The following is a 19,695-nucleotide window of genomic DNA, read 5'->3' on the forward strand; positions in this document are numbered from 1 at the left end:
AATTTGTATTATGATATTTAATAACATTCTATGTTTAGCCCTGGCACATTTCCCATTCGAGTTCCCTGTGCAGCACCATGGAGGCCTTGGCTACTTTGACGCGCCACTCCGCGCAATCTGCTGCACAGTTGCGTCAGGGTGAACGCATCCAGAGGCTCTTTGCCAGCTTGCAGGAGTTCGGAAGCCCAACAGTGGCTCTTCTGGACACCTGCTTCATGCTGGGCTACGATGAAAGTGGCCACTTGTTGCTGCTGCCCGAGGTGATGCTGCAGTTGCTCAACTGGGTGCCAACGCTGCAGGAGCAGGAGCAGCTACATGTGACAAACCTTGTGCTCAAGGGCTGCACCGACAACTATGGAACGTGAGTGGAGTGACTATTATAAAAACTATAGATAAGTAATACATTTTATAATCATTCAACAGAAAATCTGTAGCTTGCGGCAGTCATATTATCAAGGCTGTGTGTGGTTGCCTTCTGAAAGCTGAATCTCTGGCCGAAAACTGTGTCCAGAATCTCATCAAACTGATAGAGGAACTAAGCAAGCTCAGTATTGTGCCCGCTGAGCTAAAGTGCATCTTTATGCTGTTGCGTCAGGGCACAAAGTTCCCGCAGAACAAGCAGCTGCAGCAGGTACAACTCACTATTAACTAATATTATTCGTTTTATTTAAATAATTGATTTTTTCAGACTCTAGTGGTGATTGCCCTGCAAAGTTTGAGAGGCAGCAACTCCTGCGCCCAGTACTTCTCAATCGAACAGCCCACCGATGGGATTCTCGTGCCGGACATTCGAAACTGGACCATCTCCGGTTCGTACGGCTTCATCTTCCACATTCTGGTGCGCTTCAATCAGCTGAAGGATCAGTCCAGTAGTCGACGCATGCTGCTTGCACTGCAGACAGCCAGTGGCAGTGGATTTGAGGTCTTTGTCCAGCCCAATGGAAATGTTGTGGTGGCTGCTTTGACCAGGCGGGAGTACCTTACATCCTCCACGGCCACAAAGACGCTGATGGATGGTCAATGGCATTACCTGACGGTAGCCATAACTCCACCAAAGCGACCCTTTTCCTATAGTCAAATCAACATCTATGTGGATTTTGTACAGAAACTCAGTGCCACACTGAAAGTTCAGGCGGTGAACGAACCCTTCACCCACTGCTCCATTGGAGCTGCGGTGGCACCACCACAACCAGGCGAAGTGGCCAAGGCTGGGATAATGCCCAGGTCCTCATCGCAGGAGAGTGGATCCATCTACAAGGGAATGCTGCCCAGTTTATTGGAAAGAACCCTATCGGCAAATGTAAGTGGAACACATTTTATTTGTAATTTTCCTCGTCTTACTGAAATTATACCTTTAGGTGTCCAACTACTTCACCCTGCCTATGCGCACACAGACGGCTTTTGATCCCAATGTGAAGAACTTTCCCATCGGCATGCAGGACACAGTGTTTGGGGAGCAGACTTGCCTGCATGGACATCTGGGCGGAGTACTGCTGGCCGATCCCACCACCAGCCTGAAGACCATCTTCGATGCGGGCTCCAATTTCAGTTCGATCTTCTCGCAGGACAATGATCTCCTCGAGCTCAACTCTCGCTTCGTTTTCTGCTATGCCCCGGGAGCAGTGTGGCATGGCACCTGCCAGGATCTCATACCGGGCGGAAAATATCCGGGAAGGATCAGTGGTCAGCACTGCAAGGTCGTCAAGATCCAGGAGACAATCAACAGCATCGGAGGCATCAGTGCAATACTGCCCATTCTGCACAGGCTGGTGAGTTCGGAGCAGGCGGCAGACATCTCGATTGGCAGCGTGAGCGAGGAATCCTTGTCGTGCGCCCCAACGCCATCGGCCGAGGAGTTCACCGACTGGGAGATGCTCTCCTCGAACTCGTACACCGAGTGGAAGATGCTGCAGCATCCGTTAGCCAGCTTCCTCTGCCTGCTGCGCTACCTCACGCACGAGCACGAGACGAACCAGGAGCAGCTGCTGAGTAGCGAATGCCTAGCCATTGTGGGCACAATGCTCCAACGCTGTCCACCCGCTCTGTTCGATGTGAACGCCCTGATGGCCACCCATCTGCTGATGGAGTCGCTGCAGGGACACAAAGCGGAGGCGGGCGGTCAGCTCCTGGATGCATTGTACGCTCACATTGTGTTCGACTTTGCTATCTGGTCGCGACTGCAGTTCCAAATCACACTGGGACATGCCCAGTACCTAAGTGCCATGATCAAGAATGACAGGAAGTTCTTCCGCAAGCGGTATGGCGTACAGTTTGTCCTGGACGTGGTGCGTCAGTACTACTCCACGCCGGACAGCATCAGCGATGACGATGCCAAGACCATTCGGGCCACGCTTTTCGGCATCATTCGGTTCTATCTGCAAAAGGAGGTGAACATCAAGGAGGTCAATTCGATGGTGGCCTTTCTGGCTTCAGTGCGACAGGATGTGGTTCTTGTGGAGTTCCTCGAGATGATGACCTTCTATGTGCGCGGCAAGAACTGCAAGGATCAGATGGTTCTTCTCCTGCACGAACCCCAGTCCGCCAATCTCATCTACAATTTCTTTGTGGACAAGAGCTACAACAATGAGATCCAAGAGGCGGCCATAAGGGTGAGATTGTTTACTCGATTAATGTTAACAAGTTGCTTACACTTTCTTTTTCTAACACCAGTTTATCAGTGGACTATTGGCCACCTCGCGGGTGCATCAGAAGTACAAGCAAGTGCTCCGACTGTACGACCAGGCCACCGAGCAGAGCATGTTCCCTGGCTTCTTCTCCTTCATCACACCCATGTCGCTTAGCTCTACGATCCTCTTCCATTTGGTAGATGAAATGCTGGGCCTGCAGCCGGACTACGCAGGTCTCATCTTCCTCGTCTATCACGTGAGCAGCTGTGATTTGCCCGTGAAACTGGAGATAGCCAAGCGACTGCTGCAGACCACCTTCGTCAAGCAGCAGTCCACGGTGGCGATGGCCAAGCAAACGGGTTGGCAGGAGTCCATTGCCCGCCTGCTCATTCGCAAACCCATCACCAGTTCGCCACCAGACGAGGAGAAGCGACGCAGCTTTGGCATTAACTTGGATGTGCTGCTCGAGGATAACTCAAGCTTCCTGGCCCAAGCAGATCTTATTACGTTCTCGGAGCAGGAGATTGGCTTGGCCCAACTTCAGCAGCAGCAACAGGAGGAGCTGAGCGACAGTGGCCTGATACTCAACGAAATTCAGGCCAGTGTTTCCGAGGCAGCCACTGTCATCGAGAGCGAAATTAAAGGTAACTTTATTACTCTATCAGTATTTATTAATTAAGAAATGTATGAACATTTCAGAACTGGCTGAATCCGTATCCGGAGCTGTGGTTGAAAATGCCAGCAGTTTGTTCTCGGTCATTCGGCAGACCACCCATGATCTGCAGGACACCTTAGAGTCCTTGACATTGGGCAGCTCCACGGACACTGCCGATGGCGCCCAGACGCCCTCCATACAGCGTGAGGAATCCCTAAGCTCGGACAGTTCCACACAATCCCCACATGGACCGCCCAAGAAAAGCGACTCCTTGGAGGTAAAAATAACTTTTGCTTTATAAAAAAAAGTATATAATTGATAATTTCCTCCTTAGAGCACCTCTGCTTTTGACTTTGTGGCCGATGGCGATGTGGACACCGAGGAGCAGTTGGTTTATCTAGTCTCAAACACACTCTTCAATATTTTCTGGCGCGGTATTCCCAACGATCATCCGCAGTGCTGGCAGGAGCGTGGTCAAGTTTTGGGTTGCATTAACTTGTTGGCTTTGAACAACGAGCTGATCACTTCGCATCTCTCACTGCGACTCCGGATTCTTGAGATGGCCGTGCAGGCCTCACTCTTCGACCTTTCGGAGCACGGCAGTCAGACGCTGGTCAACCAGGAGAATGCCTCGCACATCCTGCGCATGGTTTACGAACTGGTGGTCCTGGGCTCCAACGAGGACGAGTCCAAGAAGTGCTCCACCAAACTGCTGGACGGTGTGCTGGCCCTGCTGGACGCCCTGATGATTTTCCAGCAGGGATCCTCTGACGACTGGTCGGACATGATTCGATTGTGCCTGGGCCTGCTGCTCAAGTGCTCACATCACCCGAATCCTGGCATTGTGGCCATGGCCACGGCCAAACTGCATGCTATCCTCCAAAGTCGTTCTACTGAGGATCCAGCGGAGCTCTCTTACCTTTTGTACAGCATCAATAGGGCGTTGGATAATGCCATCGAGGGTGGGTTTTAAAAACATATTCTATAACTTTACTCACACCTTACTAAATGTTTCATTCATTTTTGCAGTTGGCAACCCGGAAGAGTATTCCTTTTTGATGCCCGTGATGAAAGCCCTGCTGGAGAAATGTCGCTTTGCCTTCAATTTGGACTCCACTCTACCAGATCTGCCTTCAACTTCCTCTGGTCCTGTCTTCTTCAATGATTTCCAAATGTACAGCACCAGCAAAAAGTGGAGGAACTTTATTGAACGCATGGTGAGTAATATAATAGGTATTTAAATTTATTCAACATCTTAGCCTAGTTTGCAATACAAATAATAATAACCTAAGGCTAAAGTCTAAGTACTAGTTAACCAAGTCTTTAAGCTAATTCAGTTGAGAACTCAGTATAGTTTGTGGTTTTTTGGCAAGTTCTGACGCAGCCCATGGAGATTCCGCTCCATTTCGCGATCGCCCAAGGGGCTCTTGAACAGCGTCGTATCGAAGACGCCCTTGGTGGTCCGCTTGGCGGTGGGTGCTCCTCTGCCGGGATCCGCTGGCTGCAGGGCCAGCGGCGACACTGGTCCATGATTCCTCACATAACCGGGGCGAGTGGGTCGCGAGCCACGTACTCCGGTTGTGGGTGAGTACTGCTGCCGGGTGGGTGGTGCAATGGTGCCATCGTAGTAGCTCTGTGAGTGGGATTGTTCAATCCTTACGCTCGTGGTGATGGGATGATCAGAATTCACGGGTTGTGGATTAGTGCGATACCGGGAGGCGCCACGATTTCTACTCCTTCCGGTAGTGGGTGTTTCCGGAGTACTGGTCACTACAGTGGGTAAGAAGGCCGTGCGGGTGGTGCTGCTCCTGCCCCTCATGGGACTCCAAGGTGCCGCCGTAGTCGATGTCGTCGTCGTAGTTGTGGGTGTCACAAAGTTAAAGAAGGTCTGCTTGCGCTCCACAAAGTGTGAGCTATTCGCATCCGTATCCGCGTTCTCATTCGATTCCCCTGAATGCCCTGAATGGCCATCCGCATCGTAGGCCTGCTGGAGTTCAGGAACATCGAGAGTATGCTTTGCGGGCACAATTCCTGCGCTGGGCTTACGCTTCCTCTTTCGCCGCTTGGAACTGCCAGCCGCATGGACATCTGAAGCGATTTCATTGTGATCGGGTGAGGAGGCCAGAATGGGCGGATACGACTCCTGCTCATCCCGAGTGGAGGCTTCGAAGGGCACCGGATCGTAGATGGGCACTTCGTAGCTGGATTTGGGAAAGTCAAAGCTAGGGAACTTGTGGTGTGGATTCAAGGGCAACTCCTGCGAGGGTGGAGCATAGTCATCCTGTGGATAGCTCTGTATGGTATGGGAATCGGAGGATATGTAGTTTGTGGGAGGATGCTGAGCTGGTTGGTCGTAGGTTGATGAAGGTGGCTGATGTTGATAGCTGTTGGAGTGATCCTGAGCAGGTTGATCATAGCTGGAAGAGGGATGTTGTGGAGGTGAATGATCATAGCTGGATGAAGGATGTTGCTCTGGATGATTATAACTGGAGGAGGGATGTTGAGGAGGCTGGTCATAACTGGAGGAGGGATGTTGTGGAGGTGAATGATCATAACTCGAAGAAGGATGCTGGACAGGCTGCTCATAACTGGAGGAGGGATGCTGAGGTGGCGCATAGCTATTGGTTGAAGGATGCTGGACAGGCTTCACATAATTATTAGACGGTGGCTCAGCGAATCCATCCTGAGATGGCGATGGATGAGGTGGCACATAGCTCTGCTGGTGATTTTGCTGATAGGATGTGCTAATCTCAAAAGCGGGCGGTGAATAGGCAATCTCAAAGTTGGAACCATGTGTCGTCTTCTGTTTCGGTGGCTCGGCAAAGTTCTGATGATAGCCCACATTGGGGATCTTCTGCTCATAAATGGAATACGAATCGGGAGCTGGCAGATCCTGATGCGGATAGCTGGGAACGGGTGCCGGAGCAGTGGGCACTCCGTAGCGAGTGGCTGGCGGATGGGCCGGCGGAGCAGGAGGTGGCGGTGGCTCATAGTGCGAGGCAAAGGAGTGATCCGGCTGGAAGCTCTGCTGCAGCGGGGGCAATCCGTACTTCTGGTGGGGAACGTGTTCATGGGTGGTCACCAACCCTAAATCCAGGCTGGGAAACTTGTGCGCCCCATAGAGATCGGGTTCCGTGTCGTGGTTATAGAAATCCAGATCCATGGACTGCGCTTCGTAACTCGAAGTGGGTATCTTGAAATCCGCTCCATCGAACTTCAGATGCTGGAAGTCATCGAGCGAGAAGCTGGGCTCCTCGATATGTTGTGTTGGAAACGAGGGCTTCGAGTAGCGAATGTGTGGTGGTGGTGGTGGTCCGTACTTGAGCTTCGGATGACCCTTGGTCCGTCGCCGCAACTTGGAGTGCTTGACCACGGCAAAGGGCGGTTGTCGTCGATACCGGATCAGTTTCTCCGCCGTGGGCACCAGCTCCGTCTTGGGCACCAGCTCCGACTTGGGCTCCCGCTCGACACTTGCTGTGGCATTCGATTGTTCGCTCAGGGCGAAGGGCAGCCAGACAGCCAGCTAAAAGGGGGAAAGGGGCAGAAATATAAGAGGCAAAGGGTGAGTGGGTTAATCTTCCGCAAAAAAAGAAAAAATGTCATCAGACACATAAACTTTCTCCCACCCAAACTTAAATGCTGTCATCTCTGTGTGCTCGTGTCTTATGGTGGCGCCAACCTTTGACTTTCCAACTTAGACTCACTGCTGACTTCCGCCTCAGTGCCTCACTGCCTCTCTGGCTGATGGCAACCAGTGGCAATCGAGTCACGAGTCACGAGTCTTGCTCGCCAGGCTCCTCGTAATTGTTGCATCGACTTTGGAGGCGACTTTGCCGGCTGGCTGGTCTCACGCAATCCAGCCAATCGGGGAGGAGCTGGGATTGGGTGGGGAGGTGGTGCAACTGGGCACCCGAAGGAGCCAAGCATTGAACCTGATCGTCGCCAGGTTCAGGTGTGAGCGCCAATCCATTTGCAGCTGCTTGTTTTTTGATATTTGGCCATGACTTGTTCGGCTTGCTCTCTCAACAATGTTTAAAATTATACCTTATACCTATTGAAAATAACATAGTTTAATAAAGAGTTTTCTCTGTCAATATCTGTTTAACCGAAACTTCCTATACTTGTTATAATTATTGACAAAAATATTACTTATTTAAAGCAATAATGAAAACTAATTAGTAACTCAACATTTCAATAATATGAAATTCTTATTCTTGCCATAAACTATAAACGGCATTTTCTATAAATCTCAATATCAATATTAAGTCATTACCCACATTTTACTAAACTATTAAAAATGATTTAGTAATGAATTTTGTGTTTCTTCAAAAATTCTTTAGAAGACTTCACATCGTACTTTACTTTAGAATTTTCTTCATGATCGCACAAAATGTGCTTTTATTGATAGGGTTTTTTGGCAAATTTAATTGAATTTGATGAAATTAACAATGCTTTCAAAAATATATTACATTATATTAGATAGTGTAATGTCTAGATACATTTTATATTAGGATGGTAAAACAATAATCAGAACAATGATATTTATCTAACTTGCTTTTATTTGTTATTTTTTATTTAAATCAAATTTATGTTATTTTCTTGTACACAAAAGCTTTACACCTTCTTAGAATCCTTTTTTTTTTAAAATTAAAGTTTTGTTATTACACTTTTTATAGAGCCCCCCTGCGACAGCACACATGAGATGGCAGCACAATTAATTCACATATTATTTAATCGCTTACAAAACAGGCCGAAAGCCAAAACAACTTGCACATTTTGAGCGGTAGACAAAACGCGAATTAAACTCTACGCAGTATTCAGTAGTCGCGTTTTTCCAAAAACAAATTCCGAAATCGAAGCGAACATCAACAGCACACAACTTTCATTGGCGGCGGTCCAGCGACTCCGAATCCAAAAACCAAATTGGAGTTGGAGCTGGAGTTTTTGAACTGAGTTTGAGTTTGAGATGGTGATTGAGATTGAGATGGTGATTGAGATTGAGATTTTCCTAGCGGCGGCTCCCGGTCGGTCACGACTCGTCGGACTTTCTTTCGGCAACTGAGCTGACCAGCAAGAAAGTGGTCTGGTTTTGTGGCTCGAAGAGGCGCAGCTGGAACCAGTCGAATGACAAAGCGGCGTCGCTGCCGATGCACCCACCAAGGCAGAGATTTTACCAGAAATATTTTGCACCTCCTCTCTTTTATTTTGTATTTTTGTTGTATTTTTTTGTTGTATTTTATTTTATTTCATTTGATTTAATTCGTGTGTGTGCCCAGTGCCTTGGAACGAGCGCTGGATTCGCTGGATGGCTGGTGGATTATGCAAAGAACCTCCCGCCGCGATAATACCTTCACTTGCGCAATGCGGATGCCTCCTGGATACGCCACATATATATATATTGCCAGATATCTGGCCAAGATAGACGATTAAATAAACCCCAAAATAAACAGCTATTGAGAGGGGATTGCGTCTAACTGGTTTGCACAACAACTGCAATCGAGTGCTTCCTGTGCCCGCGGCTCCATGCTCCATGCTCAATGCTCCATGCACATTGAACTTGAACCTGACCGGACGTGACTTGAACTGGGAGTGATCTCCTCCAGATGATCGCCTCACTGCCAGCAGATGGAACTCGAACACGCACGAAGACTGCCCCTGAATCGAACGAAAGCGAAAACAAATGCAAGCTGCCATAATCGTCAGTCTCGATACACATTACAATTCGCAGACTGAAAGAAAAGATTGATTGATATAGACAGATATAAGATATGGTGATCACAAATAAGATAAATATTTTTAAAATATTCAGGGCAATACTCTAATGGCTATGTATCTAAAAATTTTAATACATTCTAAAAGCATATCAAAATCATATTAATTTGTAAATAATTGATATGATTTTAATATGATTAATTGGGACATTTGGTTTTTACATATTCAGGGAAGGTAGTCATATGATTTTGATTAAGTTCATCTATTTTAGTACGTTCCAATACCTCTACATGTTTATAGAATTCATGGTATTTAGAGGCAATAATGATGTACAGATACTCATGAATATTACATTTATTATTAATAAGCAGTATTTATATAAACAACTCTAGTAGTTATGTTTTCATATAGAGTTATGCAATGGGATACATATTATCATGGTATAGAGGCAATTATGACATACATTTTGTCCTTAATATTACATTTAATATTAATATTATGATTATGATAATGTTTAAACAGTTTTTAAAGTTCTGTTTTAGTAACTTACTTTTATTTATAGATCTTATTTCAAATATAAAGCCTATAGGAATTCATATTTATGGAACAGTTTCTTTTTGTGTACTGATCTCGAGTTTCCACACTTGCAGGTGAAGCCGCTGTACGATCGCTACCAGCGCGACATTGAGCTGCACCTGTGGGAGCCCATCAATCGCTTCTGGGCGGAGTGCTACGAGGCCTGCAAGGCGGCCTCCAAGCAGAGGGCTTCCAATCAGACCGAGAACAGGCGCCTCTTCCAGCAGAAGATCTACATGCCGTGGAAGGTGCGCCAGGTGGAGGAGATGCAGCGTCTGCAGGCGGCTGCACTGCATCACAAAACGACAGACAGTCACATACGGAAGCGGTGGAAGACCGCCAAGCGTTTCTTGTACGGCCCCCGCGGACCCTGGTACACTGGGTAAGTTTCAAGCCCATTAAATTATTTTTACACAGGGAGAACACACAAATTTCTTTACATTGTTGCCTTCTCAAAATTGAGTTACTGTTCGACTTTAATCGTACTATAACAAACCTCTGTTTCGAAAATTATATAAAAGGTTACTTTCAATGAATCATTATACCCTTGCAGAGGGTATTATAATTTCAGTCAGAAGTTTGCAACGCAGTGAAGGAGACGTTTCCGACCCTATAAAGTATATATATTCTTGATCAGCATCACTAGTAGAGTCGAACTAGCCATGTCCGTCTGTCCGTCCGTCTGTCCGTCTGTCCGTCTGTCAGTCTGTCCGTCTGTCCGTCTGTCCGTCCGTTTATATGCAAACTAGTCTCTCAGTTTTAAAGCTATCTGCATGAAACTTTCCCAAAAGTTGTCTTTCTATTGCAGGTAGTATATAAGTCGGAACGAGCCGGATCGGACGACTATAGCATATAGCTCCCATAGGAACAATCGGAGAAATAAATGAAAAAAAATTATAACATTTCTGTTTTTTAATGTTTTATCTAGTTCTTCCACATATAGCAATGGTTATATATTTCAGAATTATGGTTTAAATTTCATCAAAATCGGACGACTATAGCATATAGCCCCCATAGGAACAATCGGAAAAATAATTGAAAAAAAATTATAACTTTGCTGTTTTTTAATTTTTTGTTTTGTTCTTCGACATAAAGCAATGGTTAAATATTTCAGAATTATGGTAAAAATTTCATCAAAATCGGACGACTATAGCATATAGCTCCCATAGGAACAATCGGAAAAATAAATGAAAAAAAATTATACCTTTTCTGTTTTTTAATTTTTTGTTTAGTTCTTCGACATTTAGTAATGGTTAAATATTTTCGATTTACGGTTTAAATTTCATCAAAATCGGACGACTATATCATATAGCTCCCATACAAATAATAAAAATATATAAAAGAACAATCAAATAATTAAGCTGCAAATCGTCATAGCTTCAATGTTTTTAAACATATACGCAAGTAAATCATAATTTTAATGTTTTCAAAAATATTTAATTCTTGCGATAGCTGCAAGGGTATATGAACTTCGGCTTGCCGAAGTTTGCTTTCTTTCTTGTTTTAAAACCCATTTTAATGCAGATTCTTAGAGTATTAAACCAAAAACATTTAGGGGTATATCTCTGGGAAATCGTTTTTCAAACATTTAAAGTCAAGAAAAGTTCTATGTCTTGTACTTAGTTTTTTAACTTAATTAAATAAACGCATTTTTCGGAAAATAGAAAATATAAAAAACAAACTTTTAGGGATGTATATCTGGGAAATCGTTTTTTCAACTTTCAAAACGGAGGGTATTATTTTTCAATCCAATTTAAAACTTCAAGATTATTCACTCTGTAAACGTCAGCGAGCCCGCCCCGATTCCATTATGAAATGACGCGAAATTCAGCATTTTAATTGCCCGCCTCGCTGTTGTGGCGACAATTGTAATCGAGCGTGCCAACGTTGTGTGTGCGTGATCACTTAATCACCCGGAGGCACACACACTCGGAGTCTCAGACACCGCTAGGCCACTCGAAGACTCAAACACGGCCAGAAGTCGCCGCGCTTTGTGTTAATTTCACTTCGAAATGCAAACAAATCCCTCTCAATCATTAAAGTCTTCAGCAGAGCCACCAAAGACACCAAAGCCACCAAAGCCAAGTCGTCATCATCATGATCATCAACACTCTCCACTTGGTGGTAACCACAGTACGTTTAGTAGGTTGTTGCTGCCCGTGTTCCACTGCCACAATGGGTGAAATCCGTCAAAACAATGCCACAAATCGGAGATAATCTGATGTAGATTTAAATCTTATTTACATTTAATCGTGTGTTTGATTTTAGTGGTGAGATTTTGAGTTTATCATATCAGGTTTGGCATAAACTGGCAGTTATTAATAACTTTAAAAAAGTTATACTATTATTAACTGAGGCCAGAAAATCTCTGCAAGCTTTCATCAGTTTGACTGGCTTTTAACTTCAAATTAATTTTAAAGCTGTCTGTAGAAAAAGGTTATTCTCAATATAATAAAACAGTCAAATCCTTTTTATAAATTTAAAGGAAAGCTTAATACTTTAAAATATTGTTCTATTTAGTATTATTTTAAAAAGCTTAAGCAGATTAAAATATGCATATTAAGTTCGAAAACTGAAACATGAGAATGATATCAGTTTTATTATTATAATGAAAAGTTAAAAAAAATGCTATACCTTAAAAGGCTGTACTAATTGTATTTAGAAAGGCAAAGGAGATTAAATTGAATAAATAGAATAAATTAAGTTCTAATACTAAAGTCTTTTTAGGATTTAAGGATAATTTAAGTTATTTACTACATTTTACTTATAAACAGTAACTGAAATTTTCCTTCCATATTCCTGCTGCGCTCTTCCATTGCCCTTAATTTTTGTTAATACCCCAGCAAAGTTTTGGGCCCATTGTAACACCTGCTGTTTGGTGTTTGTTGTTTGGTGCTATTAGGTGCTGCAGCTCGTCTTTTGTCTTACGCTTTCGCCCATGTCTTTTGGAGCGGCCCCTCCACTTTCCCGCCCATGCCGTATCGCTATCAACATTTCAATTTAATTTTATTAAATCATCAAAAGCGTTTAATGTCGAATGCAACACAAAGGCCCGTCGCATTATGCAAGTGCAAATGTAACGAAAACTCATTATGCGATCCATAAATGTTTTACATAAACAAATATGCACATAATTGAATTGAATGGTGTGCAGCCACATGCAGATGTGCAGACGAGGTGGGGTTTTGGTCGTCGCCATGGGCGGATGGAGGTCAGTTCTTGGACGGATCGAACGGATCGAATTATCCCAATCCAAAGCAAATTGAAAGGGGCGCGGTAAATGGCAATCAAATATCCAGTTTTCCATTGTGCGCAAGCTGGCCGGTTGCCAATTACTCGATCGGATCGATTGGCAATCGCTGCGGAGTGTTCTCCAGCTGAGCCCATAATTCATTTCATTTAGACCACTTTGCATTGACGCTCGAATTACGCAGTTTTGTGTGGTGCGTGGTTTGGGCCTTGAGCGATTAGCTTGCGCTCCATTGACGGCCAAAGTTGCAGCAGCAACTGCAGTTGGTAGCAGTAGCAGTGACCCGTTCAGTTCAGGTGGGGCTTGTTCTGTTCTAAGGTCGAACCGTTCACGGGGAAAAAAATGGACAAAAAGTCAGAAAATTAAACAACATGTCCCAAAATTAACATGAACTGCATGTATTGCCAAAGAAAAAAGGCCTATTCGCCACTGACTTGTTGCCTATTTGGTTCTAATAACATCGATTAACATTCAATGATTTAGAATTGAGCTTAACTTTAATAATTGTAATCATATTAATAGCTCTTTTAAACAATTAAATATATTTGTTCAACAAAATAATATATTTCTCGTTTTTTATACGTAGTTAATAGCCTACATATGTTTAATCAAATAAGTAAGGATTTATTTTAAACAATTTATATTTCAGCAAAGATTTCAACTGAAATTCGATTATGAAAATGTTAATGAGCTTCTTGGTTTCTATTTTTTAAATTCTTCATAACCATACATTTAATACAAGTCATCTAAGTTCGTTATAAGAGTCCTGAATATTTGATTCTATGCAGAGCATTATATATTAGCGGATAAACAAAATTAAATGCTTGAAGATAAACGTAAATACTCGTTTATGAACCTATTTTTGTGTTTTCATACAGATACACTCAGAAAAGTAATCAAAAATCAGGGAGTTTCATTAAAGTAATTATGAGCTCAATAAGACTAAAAAAAATTTACTTGTGACCTTGAATATATGCCCTCGTGTGTCAATATTAAATCCATTATTACTCAGATGTCTCTGATTTTTGCTGGCTTTGTAAAGCTTATTTACTTTTACTTTAATTATCCCCGTTAATCTAAAAAAAATATATATATCATTAATTAATTCATAATTTTCCCAAAAGAAAACTGCATAACTTTCCATTTGCATAGCTTCGGTTCGTTTATTGCAATCTCGTTTCGTATTCTGCGAGTTCTACTCGAGTGCACAGGCTCGGATTAAATAAGAATTGAAACGGGGATTGTAAGTTGGGGATTATAGAGTTTTTATCGCGGTCAAACAGCCTTAAGATTAAAAAGACAAGAAACAAGAAAATGAAAGGCCTCGACAATGTGTGAGTGTAGATGAGGGGACATTGGATCCGTATACGGATACGGATTTGAATCCGTTTCCAATCCGCCGTCCGTGAATTCGTATGTACATATTTCGATAGATGGCTTTCATTTCAACTAATACTACAACTACTATCGACTACGATCGGCCCGTGGCCGGCACTCAACTGGAGGCCACGTGGCAGGAGAAGTTGGTCGCGATGTGTCCATTGTTCGGGAGCGGCAAGAGGTCGGCATTTGTCGTATATCTCAATCCGTTTGCGTTCGATCCGTTGACTTAGTGGTAGCCCAGGTGCGACAGGGCGGGCAGAGCGGGCAGGGCCAGCTTCGGCAGGGCCGGTCCATAGCCATGTCCGTAGGCGGGGGCCAAAGCCGGTCCGTATCCATGGGCCAGGGCGGGACCGTAGGCGGGGGCCAGGGCAGGAGCATAGGCGGGCACCTTGGCCACCAGGGGGGCGGCATGAAGCAGCGGGGCCGGGGCCAGAACCTTGGCCACCGGAGCCACCGCCTTCACCACGGCTCCCTCGCGGTGCACTACTGCGTTGAATCCGTGCACCGGATCGGCGGTGTACTCCACAATACGGCGGGTGCCGTCGGCTTCGATCAGGGAGTAGGCGCCCTGCACCACATCACCGCTGCGGCTCTCCTGCTGGCTCTTCACATCGCCAGTGGATCCATCCTGGGGGTACAATTTAGAAATAAGAAATTAGGAGACCAAGAAACCATATTATTTTGAGAGTTAGTTAATTTCTTAAAGGTTTGCCTTATTTTAAAACAACCAAATCTTTTGGGAAGAAAAAATTACTTTTAAAATTATAATTAAATATTTAATTTAATATTAAAATATTTTCTAATTTTTTTAAATCAAACCATTAAATTTACAATAAGTTTGCCATGAGTATTTATAGAACATTTTTCTTATTTTACAAAAAAGGTTAGATGTTTTATAAAAAAGTGGGATTTAGATTTAGACAGACGTGAGTTTTCATAGAAAACTAAAAAAAAAAAAAAATTGTACACAGAGTTTTGGGCGATCATAAACAGGGTTTTACTATTACTCTCTTAAACATTTTATTAGATAGTTTATGGTTATCTTAAAAAAGTTTTCATAAGTTTTTAAATTTTAAATTCGCCTTACAACTGTTCTGATTAAATCAATAAACACCAAATAAAAATGCAAAAACTCGAAATTATTCATACCAGCTACTTAGGAAAGCAATGGGAGTCTTATGCTGATTAAAGATTTGCATTTTATGAGGTGTCTCAAGAGCAAAGAACTTGTAATTCAAACAATAAGTGACTTGTTTACTTTTTAGAGTTGTCATTGCTGTTTATGTGGTGTCTCAATGAAATTGGAACTGCAATAGAGCACCTTGGTTACGGACAATGGGGTATCTAATTTAAATTTGATATTTGTGAATGCTTTTTATGAGAAGTTTTAAGAGCATAGAACTTTTAAATTTGTCCTTGCTTAATAAGAACTTTTAATTAAAATAAAATACCTAAGTTAAGGACAAATTAAGCACTCATTTCGCAACATGGTAACTCACATGAACGTCGTAGCTGAAGCTGTACTGGGGATTGGGATCGTAGGGCTCGGGGGCGGCCACCTTGGCCACCGCCACCTTCGCCACGGCGGGATACGCGGGATAGCCGAGCGGGGCCAGTCCGGGACCGGGAACGACCACGGCGGAGGACACCGCCACCAGGGCGCTCAGGACGAGGATCAGCTTGTGGGCCATTCTGGATTGCTTGCTTTGGATTTAGATGGAGATATGGAGAACTAGTGAACTGGCGGTTGCTGCTACACGGCTGACAAATGAACTCGATCTGTGGTTCTGTGGCCGTTCGACAATTGCTTTTTATAGGCCTCCCAATAGACGCGAGCCCAAAAATCCGCCACAGCCTCCGCCGCCGCCTGCCACCGCTGGATATTTATGCAAAAAACGCGCAATAAGACACACAAAATAATAAACAACTAAAAAGTGCGCATGCGTGTGGAGTTTATAGCGACTCTGTGTGTTGTGTTGTGTTGTTTCTATGCGAAATACTTGCATCGATCGCGACAAATATAAAATAATTCATTTTTCGCTGCCCATGGCAATCAGAAGGGGGGAGGGGGCGGTGTGCTTATCGAGGGGGGCTACGCATGTCTGGGAGTTTGGGAGGACTGTGCCGGACCAAAGTAAACTGGTCCCACGCCGGCTGACTCGATCGTCGTTCGTCGTGACAAAAAAGTTCAATTCGAAAGCGAATTTTTTGGGTCTAGACCGGGTGGCCGGACGAATCAGGTGTGTGTGGTGTTGTGTGGTGTGTGTGTGTGGTGTGGTCTATGAGTACCTCCCATGTCCCATGTCCAATGTCCCATGTCTCGGCTTTATGGCCACCAGATTGGGGCGAAGCTGCACACGCACCCAGCAGTCGATTGTTGAAAGGTGTGTTTGGGGCACAGCCTTCGAAATTGGCTGGCAGCGCTCCAAGCCGCGCCCACCCAAAAATCTACGCCAGACGCAGTCACTGCACTGTGAAAAATGTCAATTAAATTCTTAATTTTAAAAGGCCACTTTGTTAAGCCAATATCCTTATTTCTTTTTCAAAAACATATGCAAAGTATTCGAAGAATGGTTTAAGCTACACCTTTCTGCTATCTAACTATTTGTAAACAGTCGTAGTATTTAAAAAAAATATTATATTTATATATTTATTATTATTATATATTATATTTTTTTTATTTAAAGTATTATATTTATCATAAAATTAAAACCAACATAAAAATTATTTAAATAAAAAAACTTAGTGAAGCACTTTAAATTATGAAAAATGGATTGCACTTGCTTTATAAATTTAAATGTTCCTTACTAATAATGGTACATTTATCTTTGTATTAATATTAATCAATTTTTTTCAGTGCACAGATTTTGTTCTGTTTCGTCGCTCTGTTGCCATTGGGACAATTTTGCCCATTATCACTAATTTTCAACGCGTACCGCCGCTTGTTAGGCGTTGCAGTCGCTGCTGCAGTTGCAGTTGCAGTTACTGCTGCGATTTCTGCTGCAGTTGCTGTTGCTGTTGCAGTTGCTGCTGCTGCTGCAGTCAGCGCCGGCAGCAACATCTATGGACATGCTCGGGTTGGGGTTTGCGTAATCCAAAAATTGCATCTCGTGCCGATTTTTTACTTTCAATTAAGCTATTGAATAATTTGAGTGCGTGTTGTTGGGCCAGCGAGTGAATGTATTTATTTGGAGTGGAAGAGTTCTTTGGGCGTTGGACAGTTGCGGGGGATATTACCATCTAAGATTGGTGACTTACGTAAGTGGAAATTGGCCTGTGATATGGTTCAGCTTTCTTCTTTTCCTAGGAATTTTGTTACATTTTAAATGACAAAAACAATTTTTAAAAGATTGGTGTAATATTATGTTTTGTTGAACAAATTTGCATTTGACATTTTTAACTACTTATAATAACGAAATATTTTAATGGTAAAACACACTGATTAATTTCAAGTTCAAAACTAAATTGTTTGCATTAATGACACGCATATTTTGATCTTGAAAAAATATCAACTTTATATCTAGTTATTTTGCACTACTTTTTAGTAACTACTAGTATTAATTTAGTTCATTATCATTGACTGAGCTGAGGCCTTGAGCTTGCTGATCAGCTTACTAATTAATAAAATGGATAGGTGTAAATGTAAACTAGTTTTTGGATTTACTTGAGCGAAACACTAAGAGTGATATACTGTATTACACTTTTTATTAATTGTAGGCATTAAACGGTTTTAGACTTGGCGGTTTTTCCAAGTTATGTTTTATAAACTAACTAATAAGCTATATGCAGATGTAAGCAAATCTTAGGTGCATCATTATCTTTGGCTTACTGAATTTATTATTAATGGATATATGAGTGTACAACGGACTAAGGAGCAGACAATAAGTTATGTAAAACCTAGTTAACAAGCAGTGGGTTAAATTCTAAAGCTTCGAGTTCCTAGCCCAGCAGGGGGCCAGCCACTGGAGCCACCAAAGGACGAGGAGCCACCGGAACAGGTCCACGCTGCACCACCGCATTGAATCCATTGATGGGATCGGCGGTGTAGAAAACAGTGCGCAGAGATCCATCAGCATCCACAACGGAGTAGGAACCCTTGACCACATCGCCATCCCGCACCTCCTGCTGGCTCTTACTGTCCCCGGTGATTGCATCCTGGACATTATAGGCGAAGGCGTACTGTGGATGCGGATCCACCTCGGTGTTGAGGGGAACTCCCAATGGAACTGCTCCCGGGAGCAGGGCACACTCAATGGCGGCGATCAAAGCGCAGCAAATTAGGGTGATCTACAGGGAAATTACATAATATTAGCACGGTATTCAAATCTTTACTACCTTTTAAAGCAAGAATTATGATATAAATGATTTATAATACCCTCTTTAAAGATATAGAGGTATCATTCCAATGCGGAGTATTATATTTTCATTTATATCTCCATTATTGATAAAGATATAAAGGAAAATCATATAACATTAGCATAATATTTAAATTTTTACTACCTCCTAAATCAAGCATTCGGATTAATAAATTCATTTTTTATCTTTAAAGATATAAATAAATTATTCCCATGAAGAGGCTGTTATAATATCATTTATATCGTAATTCTTAATAAAGATAAAAAGGTATTCTTTCATAGGATATTATTACTTCTTTATATCACAATCCTTTACAAAGATCCTCTCAACTCACCTTGATCAGGGCCATGACTAGATTTGCAGCTGGATAACTGTTGGTTTTCGTAGTTGGTGTGCTGGTGGCTTGACAATGCTGTCGGAACTGTCTTGGGTTGCCCATGGATCGGGGTTATAAAGGGCCTACCCATTCCCAATCCCACCAAAGACATGCGTCGTGTGGCAACTGCTGCCAAAAACGATTCCATTTGCTGACGTAATGTCCCATTTCGGTACCTGTTCCCCTGCAAAAGGTTTCCCCAATGGACGTGCCAAACAAATAGCGCCCGACTTGCACAATTCTCCCCTCCAATATGAATTGTGATAATCGTAAATATAGTTGACACTACGTGATTGGCATTTAAGATGTAAAGCTTCGAGACTTAGGCTCTTAACCTACCACAACTTTGATTGATTTAGTTTTGCCAGGGAATAAATGGAGCATTTTTAGATACTTTAGACAGTTTGTTAAATTGGAAATCTGAACTTATTAACCCAAGAAAATAAACATTCAAAGCTAGCACTGCACCATATTAAAAGTTTTAAGAATTACTGAATTTTACTTTTGATTCCGATTTGCCAGAAAAAGTTTATGTTTCAACGTAATTATACTCTGTTGAATGGAAAAGTAAATGTTTTATCCTTTAAAAATAAATATAGAAACCTATTACAAGAATTCGTGTGTTCTAAAAACAATTCCATATTAAATGTTTTTTAAATTTGCAAACTTTTGTGCTAAAAAAAAGGAAATTAGGTCATTTATAATATATTTCTAGATGAGAAAATCATTTTAAAGGCATCTCATTTCTAAAACTCTTATA

At 42.9% G+C, this 19,695-nt stretch overlaps 4 protein-coding genes across 6 annotated transcripts in view; 1 reads left to right on the forward strand and 3 right to left on the reverse strand.

Moving 5' to 3' along the window:
* Positions 1 to 19,695, forward strand: part of LOC108145864 (neurobeachin-like protein 1) — a 36,852-nt gene that overhangs the window by 2,391 nt on the left and 14,766 nt on the right. For all 3 annotated transcript variants that reach the window (XM_017271500.2, XM_017271501.2, XM_017271502.2), the window contains 9 exons: positions 39 to 361; positions 424 to 631; positions 689 to 1,300; positions 1,359 to 2,609; positions 2,671 to 3,271; positions 3,327 to 3,559; positions 3,617 to 4,244; positions 4,312 to 4,499; positions 9,645 to 9,952. In XM_017271500.2, the coding sequence (XP_017126989.1) occupies positions 39 to 361; positions 424 to 631; positions 689 to 1,300; positions 1,359 to 2,609; positions 2,671 to 3,271; positions 3,327 to 3,559; positions 3,617 to 4,244; positions 4,312 to 4,499; positions 9,645 to 9,952 (4,352 nt within the window). The remainder of the gene's footprint in view (positions 1 to 38; positions 362 to 423; positions 632 to 688; positions 1,301 to 1,358; positions 2,610 to 2,670; positions 3,272 to 3,326; positions 3,560 to 3,616; positions 4,245 to 4,311; positions 4,500 to 9,644; positions 9,953 to 19,695) is intronic.
* Positions 4,508 to 8,356, reverse strand: LOC108145865 (extensin). Its single transcript, XM_017271503.2, has 2 exons — positions 8,025 to 8,356; positions 4,508 to 6,805 (listed from the first exon to the last, which is right to left on the reverse strand). The coding sequence occupies exons 1-2, from the start codon at positions 8,055 to 8,057 to the stop codon at positions 4,628 to 4,630; spliced, it is 2,211 nt and encodes a 736-aa protein (XP_017126992.1). The 5' UTR covers positions 8,058 to 8,356; the 3' UTR covers positions 4,508 to 4,627.
* Positions 14,266 to 16,056, reverse strand: LOC108145869 (larval cuticle protein A2B). Its single transcript, XM_017271507.2, has 2 exons — positions 15,703 to 16,056; positions 14,266 to 14,831 (listed from the first exon to the last, which is right to left on the reverse strand). Exons 1-2 carry the CDS (start codon positions 15,892 to 15,894, stop codon positions 14,430 to 14,432), a joined length of 594 nt encoding a protein of 197 aa, XP_017126996.1. The 5' UTR covers positions 15,895 to 16,056; the 3' UTR covers positions 14,266 to 14,429.
* Positions 17,892 to 19,001, reverse strand: LOC108145871 (larval cuticle protein A2B). Its single transcript, XM_017271509.1, has 2 exons — positions 18,894 to 19,001; positions 17,892 to 18,490 (listed from the first exon to the last, which is right to left on the reverse strand). The coding sequence occupies exons 1-2, from the start codon at positions 18,996 to 18,998 to the stop codon at positions 18,143 to 18,145; spliced, it is 453 nt and encodes a 150-aa protein (XP_017126998.1). The 5' UTR covers positions 18,999 to 19,001; the 3' UTR covers positions 17,892 to 18,142.

Source organism: Drosophila elegans, unplaced genomic scaffold (assembly GCF_018152505.1).
Source record: "Drosophila elegans isolate 14027-0461.03 unplaced genomic scaffold, ASM1815250v1 contig_208, whole genome shotgun sequence".
NCBI lineage: Eukaryota > Metazoa > Arthropoda > Insecta > Diptera > Drosophilidae > Drosophila > Drosophila elegans.

Bases quoted from the DNA above. Each gene is read 5' to 3' on its own strand.
- LOC108145865 (XM_017271503.2), bottom strand. From the start codon at position 8,057: ATGTGCAAGTTGTTTTGGCTTTCGGCCTGTTTT. The intron at 6,806-8,024 runs GTAAGCGATTAA...TCCCCCTTTTAG, and splicing joins TTTGGCTTTCGGCCTGTTTT to CTGGCTGTCTGGCTGCCCTT.
- LOC108145869 (XM_017271507.2), bottom strand. From the start codon at position 15,894: ATGGCCCACAAGCTGATCCTCGTCCTGAGCGCCCTGGTGGCGGTGTCC. The intron at 14,832-15,702 runs GTGAGTTACCAT...TTGTACCCCCAG, and splicing joins GCTTCAGCTACGACGTTCAT to GATGGATCCACTGGCGATGT.
- LOC108145871 (XM_017271509.1), bottom strand. From the start codon at position 18,998: ATGGGCAACCCAAGACAGTTCCGACAGCATTGTCAAGCCACCAGCACA. The intron at 18,491-18,893 runs GTGAGTTGAGAG...ATTTCCCTGTAG, and splicing joins TAGTCATGGCCCTGATCAAG to ATCACCCTAATTTGCTGCGC.